Source organism: Seriola lalandi, unplaced genomic scaffold (genome assembly GCF_002814215.2).
Source record: "Seriola lalandi dorsalis isolate HSWRI2012SDOR001 ecotype SW California unplaced genomic scaffold, Sedor1 jcf7180002054443, whole genome shotgun sequence".
NCBI lineage: Eukaryota > Metazoa > Chordata > Actinopteri > Carangiformes > Carangidae > Seriola > Seriola lalandi.
The window spans coordinates 954639-963977 of record NW_019524996.1 but is presented as its reverse complement, the minus strand read 5'-3'; the positions used below and the strand labels follow the sequence as shown (position 1 = coordinate 963977).

General features: G+C 43.4%; 1 protein-coding gene across 1 annotated transcript in view; it reads left to right on the top strand.

Annotated features, from left to right (window-relative positions):
* eftud2 (elongation factor Tu GTP binding domain containing 2) overlaps window positions 1–4628 on the top strand; it is a 13711-nt gene extending 9083 nt beyond the window's left edge. Inside the window, exons 23-28 of the mRNA XM_023410987.2 lie at window positions 300–387; window positions 561–679; window positions 999–1093; window positions 1424–1577; window positions 3810–3917; window positions 4000–4628. Coding sequence (XP_023266755.1) covers window positions 300–387; window positions 561–679; window positions 999–1093; window positions 1424–1577; window positions 3810–3917; window positions 4000–4095 — 660 coding nt within the window. The 3' untranslated portion in view covers window positions 4096–4628. The remainder of the gene's footprint in view (window positions 1–299; window positions 388–560; window positions 680–998; window positions 1094–1423; window positions 1578–3809; window positions 3918–3999) is intronic.
* Window positions 4629–9339: the final 4711 nt, after the last annotated feature.

Genomic DNA, 9339 nt, shown 5'->3' with positions numbered 1-9339 from the left:
CTGTGTTTCTCTGCTCCAAAGCAACAACACTCAGATGATAGTAATTACATTTTTGGAGCTGGTATTATGTAAACACCAAACTGGGCCATTGATGAGTTTGATACGCCAAAAATCCTTTCCGAAACCTGAGGAAAAATGACTGCATTTATTTAGGCTTTATTTGCAGCTATTAATCAGAATGGCACAAGGCTACTGATGTCAGTTTGGTGTATTGCACAGCCCATCAGAGAGTAGCTGTTTTTGAAGAGAAGCCCATGTTTTCGTAGCGAACTGTAGATGTGTTTGCTTCTCCTGTGTAGGTGGACAAGGCGCTGCTCGGCTCAGTCAAAGACAGCATTGTTCAGGGCTTCCAGTGGGGCACCAGGGAAGGACCTCTGTGTGATGAGCGTGAGTTTTCACAAAATAAACCTTTTGTTCTCTGTCCTGCGACCAGTCCTGGAACGTCCTCTTTGCCAGAACGTCTGGCCTAGTGCGCCCTTTGCGTCGTGCTGAAAGGAAAATGTATTTTTCCACTGTGTCAGTGATGTGTTACCATAACTCAGTGTTTCTGCCGCCCTCAGCCATCAGAAATGTCAAGTTTAAGATCCTGGATGCAGTCATCGCTCAGGAGCCTCTCCACAGAGGAGGCGGCCAGGTCATCCCTACGGCCAGGAGAGTGGTGTACTCCGCTTTCCTCATGGTGAGATCACCCCCCTCCACCCCCCACCCTAAACTCTATTCTTCCTCACATCTACCATTACTCCCCCCAGACCTCCTATTCATCCTCACCTTCTTTAATGTTCCATTACTTTGATTAGAGTTTGAGATTTTGCTGACGTGCGTACTTTTTAATTGTAGTCCAGTAACATTCCTCTGTCACGATTTTGGCTTCTTTCCTCTTCTGCTTTGGCTCCTTCGCCGCTTCCACCATAAATCCATGGGTCAGCTGTATGTGGATTAGCCATACTGTTTTCTATAGGCTTTTGTCCCTTTAATGTATCGTCTCCCTCGTGTTCCAGGCCACGCCAAGGTTGATGGAGCCCTATTACTTTGTGGAGGTTCAGGCTCCGGCCGATTGTGTGTCTGCTGTCTATACAGTGCTGGCTCGAAGAAGGTTGGTCCACTCTCATTATGCTAATGTGAAGTATCAAGCCAGACAGAAATGTTAATACTAGAACCTCCTAATGAGCACCTATTTTGATAATCAATTCATCATGTAAGTAAATTCTTTAGGCACAAAGTCCAAAAATCCACTAGTTGTGGCTTCTGAAATGTGAATATTTCCTCTATTTCTTATTCTTCTGAGATATATATCAAATAATCAGTGTAATCGAGAAAATAATCAGATTAATATATCATGAAAATAATCATTAGTTGCAGCATCATCTCTGAAATTCAGTAATTTCATTTTTTTTTATTCTGTCCTGTGTTTGTCATCTATCAGGGGTCATGTGACCCAGGATGCACCTATTCCAGGGTCTCCTCTCTACACCATCAAGGCTTTCATCCCAGCCATCGACTCCTTTGGCTTCGAGACAGACCTGCGCACACACACACAGGGACAGGCCTTTGCTCTGTCTGTGTTCCACCACTGGCAGGTGAGATTTAGAGACACAGGCTTGCTTTCCATCTGAAATGATTTCAGTGAAAACAAGTAAAGCCCAGGCTTAAATGCAGTGAAGATTCACACGATCACGGTCTCTCTGGAGGTGTCCAGAGATGTATCCAACCTCATTGATTATTCATGTAAATGTGATGCTTCTTTAATGCAAAGACAGTAAAACACAGGCTTGATCCAAAAGAGGAACACGCTCTAAAAACTAGCTTGCATCTCAGGCGAGAAGTCATTCGACAAACATCAGGTTCCCACAGATGAGCAACAGATGAAACAATAAACATTTCACGCCTACAAAAAATCAGAGGAAGTGCCGCAACTCTGAAGTGTACACCTGAGATTCATTCACGTGTCAGCTGTTGTGTCAGATGTAGTGAAACTGAAAGCATCACCAGTGCGTTGCTAACACTCACATGCCTGCATCATCACTATGACAAACAGTGCCACAGGAATTCTGCAAATCGCATGTTTGTTTTTCAGATTAAAAAAACAAAACAAAAAACTGCTCTGTTCAGATGAGAAATCTGATATTTGTGTCGTAAAAGATGGGATGTTGTATCCTCCTGTCATCCCAACACACACTCGCAGGCACAAACCCTCACATACACAGCACTGTGGCAGCTTGTGCAGCAGAGTGACCAACCGATGTGCACATGTCTGCCACTCTGACTAAACTGCTTTTGATGTGGAGTAGAGCGGAGTGTTGAGTCATTAAGTTTTAAGTATAATGTGGCTCTGTCTCTGCCTGCCGTGTCTGACGTGTGTTTGTGTCTGCACTCTGCAGAGCTGTGTCAGTAAAAATTAACTCCACTTAGTGTAGATTAATATTTCACTGCAGAGTCCATTCATCTGGAAGGGAAACAAGGATTTCATAGGTTTAAATGTTAATGTTTTATTCTTCTAACGTGTTTTATCCCCTTGAGGAGAAAATGCAACTGTTAGACAAGAAGCTGCACATGAATTATTTATGTTTAATGAAAGCGAACATACAGCAGAACCACACGTTGGTTTTGCAGTAATGTTGTTAGCATCAAGTTCATAGAAATGTATTATTCTGTCATTGTATTTGTGTTGTGGGATTTTTTAAAATCTCAAATCATGAATTAATAATGATTTCCTGTGGGATGATTCCTAAATTTTATGTTAACATCAGGTGATGTGGACCTTTCCATTCTGGCGTCCAGTCATAATGTGCTGTCATCATGTAGTGATTTATTTCCACATGGCCTGAGGTTGTTGGGGAAACTGTACCTTTTCTCCCAGTAGACTCTCCTGGGGTCCAGCACCAATCACGTTCTCCATCTCACCTGAGATTACTTTGTACAGAGCAGCTACAGAGTCTGTACCCGATACAATCAACACTGTGAATCTTCTTCTCTGCTCCTCTCTTTGACAGAAATCACTCCTGCTAGCACAGATCGATTCAACTGTCCCAGAAAATAAGAATAATATATGAGTCCCTGAACTGTGTAGTTTGGCCAATTAAACCCTAGACTCCATACTGTCCCTCCCTCATTAGCTTGATTATGTACTGCCAGTATTGGCATGCAAACGGGGCAGTGTTGAGTTACTGTTGTTAGCAGCTCCCATCCATCTGTTGATTGGGCTTCAGCCACTCCATTGATTATTTTTTCCCTTTTCCTCCTGTTTTAATCTTTCCCTGCGGCTGGGAATGTCTTATTTAGTCCACTCTACCCTACTTATTTCAGATTCCACATTCCCCACAAGCCCCCTCTTCCTCCTCCTCCTGTCTTTGCATTTAGGGGAATGTATCATATATCCATAACAATGAGGTCACTTTTTGAAGGTCATACCATGAGCTACTTAAGATAATGGATTTAGTGAGTCATTTTATAAGCCCGTGGACACTTAACTTCTTCCAAGTCGACCTGCTAACGTTGCATTGGTGCCGTGTTGGTCACCAGCTCAAGGAGTGACAGCACTTGCACGTTGCTTTTTCCATCACGTTGATGGACGCGCTCCTGACTCAGTAACAACGGGACAGACTTGCAACTGAATCAGATATTTAGTGAGAGGTCGGCGCCACTACTAGAAGTGTCCACGCAGCTTATTGAAGTTCAACATTTGATCTGTGTTTTCATGCTGTCAGGCTGTTTTCCCGGATTATGCGCGGCTGGATGCGAACGGGAGGATTTCAATAGATGCCAGACGCTCGTTTTCTCTGGTTTAACTAACCGCTGCATTTCCCTTCCAGATCGTGCCTGGTGACCCCCTGGACAAGAGTATCGTGATCAGGCCTCTTGAGCCTCAGCCTGCCCCCCACCTGGCCAGAGAGTTCATGATCAAGACCCGAAGGCGCAAGGTGAGGCTCGTGTCTGCTTGTTCATGACTACATGATAATGTGTTTTTGTTTTGCATGACTAACGTGCTCTGTTGTTCTGCAGGGTCTGAGCGAAGATGTGAGCATCAGCAAGTTCTTCGACGATCCTATGTTGTTGGAGCTGGCCAAACAGGACGTGGTGCTTAACTACCCTATGTGAGACTGCAACACTGACTGCAAACCACGCAGCCAACACCTAAACCTCCACTTGTCAAAACAGAAAATCCTGCTTTTTCTAAGGATGTTTGGGGGTATAACACAATCACTGTAACACGGAAACCCAGAGGGGTTTTCGTAGATCCAGGTTACACAATGGTCGTTCTGCATCTCCAAAGACTCCTACACTGTTTTATTAACTTGTCTCCAATTTTCCGAATGAAAATCAAAACAACCAACCATTTTGAAAGCTCTATAGCAAGGGAAGATCACCGGGATCAGTCATTAGATTGATGAAAACCTCAGAAACACACAGGACTTGTGGGAGTTTTTGGCTCCTTCTTTGGAGAGCGGCTGTAATTTGTTTGCAGAATTTAGTTGCAGCTCATCTTTGTCTTGTATTTTTATTTTTTATATGTACAAATTATCAATGTTTTTGTAGAATAAGATAACTTGGAAGCTTTTTTTTTTTTAAGAAAAAAGAAATTGGAAATCATTGATCTGGTGAATGTCTGAATAAAATGTGTGTAATTCAAAGACGGATGTAGTACTTCCCAATAATGTCTCGGTTGCTTGTGTAATTGAGGTGTAGATGTAATTAGTGTGTAACTGTCAGTTGGGGAGCTTGAGTGTAGTCGACTCAATTCTGTGACAGTAAGTTGCAGCTTTGCTGTTGGTTTGAGTGATCAGTGTGTCTGTTTGGGACGCTGTGGGGGCGGTGACTGATGGACAGGCTGCGGGATGGTTGGAGGCAGGCGGAGAGCATGTAAAGGTTAGAGTCACACGACCGAAATAAAAGGAAAAAGAGGGAATGACGCTGCGTTTCAAAGAAGACGGCAGAAACACTCGGTTTTCACATCTGAGTTGGATAGAAATGAAACGTTGGCTCTTGGACTTCCTGAACACTAATAACAGACACCTGCAGTCCCGGTACGTATGCTGTTGTGGAATCCGGGGGAAAGATTGGAGATTAGTTTAGCAGTGAAATAAGGAAAAAAAAAAGGAATTACAAGTTAGTGTCAAGCTGATCTCCAATATATTTACTGTCACAATAACTAATAAACTACCAGCATCTCCTGACAACCAGAGTCAGTGCTGTGGAAAAGTCCAAGTCCACAGCTGAAGATATGAATGAAAAAGGTTCAAATGTTCCTCCAAATACAAATCTGCCCGAAAAAAAAACGCAGATCAAGTCAGTTATATAATACTGTTAAATAACATGCAGTGTAATATCAAATGAACATATGTGGATCATGTTGGCTGGTGTTGATGAGGGGGTACTTCAAACTAATCAGATGGAGCTGTGGAGACGAGACAAGGTTATAGGAACAGCTGCACTGGATTGTACTTTAATCGACAAAACACCCACGTCTAAACCACTTGAATCACAAAATGGTGCTGCAATAGAAAGTAACATGCTTATACACCACATTCATGACACCGTTTGTCTGTTTTCATCTGTGTGAAAGAAATTCTCAAACCGGGAAAGTACCTTTTTTCTAGATGGCACCAAACCACAATTAAATGTTTCTCTGTCTTGGTGTCACATTCTGGGGTTACTTGAACTTAAAATGTGAACATCTCATAAAAGCACGTGAAGTCTTAAAGAGATTTTTCATTCTTTCATTCAAAGTCTTTTTGGGGGAAGTGGATAACACTGCGGGCGGTTCCTTCAGACTTAATTGTACTTTCTGCTGTAAAACTTCTCATCATTCTGAACTATTATAACCAACGTTATAATAGTTTTAGATTTTTCATTTGTTTTTTTTTTTAAAGCAGGATTACTCATTTAGTTTAGATTTTTTGAAAATGCTCAGATTTAGTTTAGTTTATATTATTTTCAGTGTGAGTTTGAGTTTTTTTCTATCATTTGGTATTTTTCAGGGGTGCGATTCGGAAAGATCAGTAAAAGTATTGAGTGATTAAAAACTCAACAAAACATCAAACAGTTTAAAAAATGTTTTCACCGAGGGACAGATGAACAACCACAAAAAACAACTATAAAAGATGTGTGTTCGTCAGTGTGTTTGTCATTAACCAGTAAAAATTCAACTGGACACGACAACTACTCGACATTATTAATACAGTGAATGTTTTGGACAGTTAAAGTGCACATGTACTGGTCGTACACTGAGAGCCAGGCAGCTGTAACATACTGCTCCATCTGGCACAGCTAAAAAACTGGAAGATATCCACCTGCGATACTTTTTTTCTATAATTTTAGTTTAGTTACTTTAGTAAACACACACAGTTTCAGTTGGTTTATCTTCCAGGCCAACAGATGATAGTTGATCCATAAAACTTTTATCCTGAGTGGATAATGACTGTAAAGAGCAGCGTTTAACTTCACTTCAAGATGGGTTGATGTTTGAGTTTTGTCACACCTTCAGAAGACTTTGGTGTCTGAACGGATTAGTCTTTCATCACTCACCACTGACAGCCCCCCCCCACCCCCCCACCCCCCCAACAGTCCTGGAGGTAGTGGAGATGGGGAAGGTAAGAGCAGGGACATGAAGTCAAAAATGGCTTGAGCTGCTTTGACATTTGGACTGAATGTCAGTCCTGTCCAGTGAGACATGGGATGTTTTTATTTCAGCAGACGTGGGTAGATGGTGACGGGGCGTTGCTGTGCCCTTTACAAATGCTTGGAGGAAGGAGAAATGAAGAGATGGAAGAGTTGCTGCGAACACGAACGCACCATTAGGACGAGGTAGGTACAGTGTTTTACTTGTCAAGGTATCCACACACAGGTGTTTTCTAGCGTTCGCCTCCCCTCACTTTGCTTTGAAGGCATCTGCTCCGACAGAATGTGATGGACTCTGTACATGTGTTAAGTAAACGTGCTCCCAGACGACACGGTCCCATCACTCCCCCCCTCGTGCTGGCGTGAGCCAGGATCGTGCCCGGCCCCGGGCACTGAGACGGATGGCAGCAGTCCTTGCCGGTCTGAACACAAGGCCCCGGAGCACTTGATACAATCTGTGGTCCCTGTGCTAAATATAGACGGGAGCAAGACTCTGCCGTTGGTATAGGGCCGACTCGGGGCACCCTCCTGATGCAAGTCAGGCTTTTTCCTTTTCAGCTCCATCTGCTCTCAACCCACCTCATCAGTCACCTCCTGCGATGAATCTGTCCTCTGCTCTTACCTCTACTTCATCTTGTCCTGTCTCTGCACCTACACACCTCTCTGCCTCTGTCATGTGTCTGTGACTCAATCACACTTGTCTCTTCCTGCTAACATCACGGGAAGACCTTTTCCTCAGGAACATCCAGCCTAAAGTAGGAAGGAGAGTCCAGTGAGGCTATTTCATGCTGATGCTCTGCTGGTAGTGCGGAAGTGGCCAGTTACACAAATCATGAATAGATCTGCAGGCACACTGAAGATGATGAAGGTTGAGTCAGCCTCCAAACACACAGCAGACAGACACAAAATTACAAAGAGACACACACAACAAGATGCAATAGTGCAAAATGACCACAAAGAGCTCCGCTGTTTATAGTCATTTTGTCTCTTTTTCATTCTGGGTGTCTTAATCCTTTCTTTGAGCTAATAGCAGCTATTATTATTATTTACAGTTGTTGTTGTTTGATTGGCATTCACATATCACACTGATAATTGTTAATAATGTACAGTTCAATATGACCAAGAACCAGGGCTTAACATGTTTGTACCGTGACACCCCGACCCCCCCTCCTCAAGTTTATATATGTCTCCTTCTTGATCAGTCAAATGTAGCTGGTCCTACAGAAACACAGCAGGTCAGTGACAATTTGAGGTCCAGCAGGGTCAGAGCTGTCAGCAGACACAAAGAAAAACCACAACCACATGACTGTGTGACTCCTGCACCCTAGGGCACCTGAAGGAGCCACAATACTGAATCACTCTCCAATCACAGAGGATCAAGAGGTCAATCCATCCCAGACTGATGTGAGGCTGCGTATGCACGGGTGCAGGAAATGGATGCAGAATCAGAGGAAGGGTAGGGGGTGGAGGAATTTGTGAGCAAACTTCCCCCTGTTTAGAATAATGGAGCTCCAAACTCAAAGCAACTAGCTGTTTCAATTTGCCAAATGAGCCATATGTGTTCCCGTGCTCGAGGCCTTCCACAACAGCAGATTGAGACCAGGCGTGCGCCCTCACCCAGAGAGCTGCTGTAATGGTGAAACACCTTGGAATGATTCTGATCATTTCCACCGATTTCTGAGCGGGAGCCTCCTCTGACTGTGTGGAACCACAGACATCATGCGCTTCAGTCACTTCCTTGGAATATGGTTTGCGGCCTGGTGGTGAAACCTTGTCATTTTTGTCACGGGTCACAAAGTTGTGTCACTTCAGTTTCCATCCAACAGGCTAGACTCATCAAATCTGCACTTTATTCAAGCTCTGTGTGTTCCACAAGAACAACCGAGGACCTAATGGGGGCCAGACCAAGGCTGATCCTGCTCAGAGAGAAGACCACTCTGTAATAACTTTAATTTTCTCTCCTTTTCATTTCATTTCATTTCATAAAAAAAAAAATTATTATTATTTTAATAAATAATAAAAGTCCCGTTTAACCTCATGCCTTGCATTAAGCACTTTAAACTGCTTCTGTGTTCAAAAGCTGCCATAGAAATAAAATGACCTGGATTTTGACTGTATCTTTATATATTCACTTAGAATATTAAGGTTTTAATATTGTAATATGAACCAGCTCAACATTTTAAATTAAGAGTAAAACACGTGATGCAGTTAATTCAGCACAAACCAAAGCGATCATCAGAAACACACTGAGAATATAATATTTGTTCTGAATCAGAATCAGAAGCTGCAAACACAAAGTGAAGCTTCGGTTTAAAATTGGCTAAATTGCCCTTTTCTCTTGGGCAGATGTTTATGGACCCGAGATGTGTGTGACCTGTCGGGCGCGCGCACTGTCAAAGACGGTTACGCGCAACATCCTGCCTCCACTGCTCCCCTGCAAAGATGGGTCGCTAAAGCTTTCAGTCAGGAAATCCAGCTGTCACTCAGCGAGACCCGCGTTTCAGCCAGTGTCAGGTCGTGTGTGGCACATCGCGGGAAAACCCGGTCCCGATAAATACGAGATAAAGACGCCGCTGGATGTCGGGTGGACCTCTAGTGTTCAACAGATCGGCAACTCCGTTGTCCACTGCTCCTGCGAAGAAGAACAAGATGAGGGACCCGAAAGACAATACCGGAGCCAACTGGCACATGTGAGCGACTGACATATTTATCAGCAATTTCTCG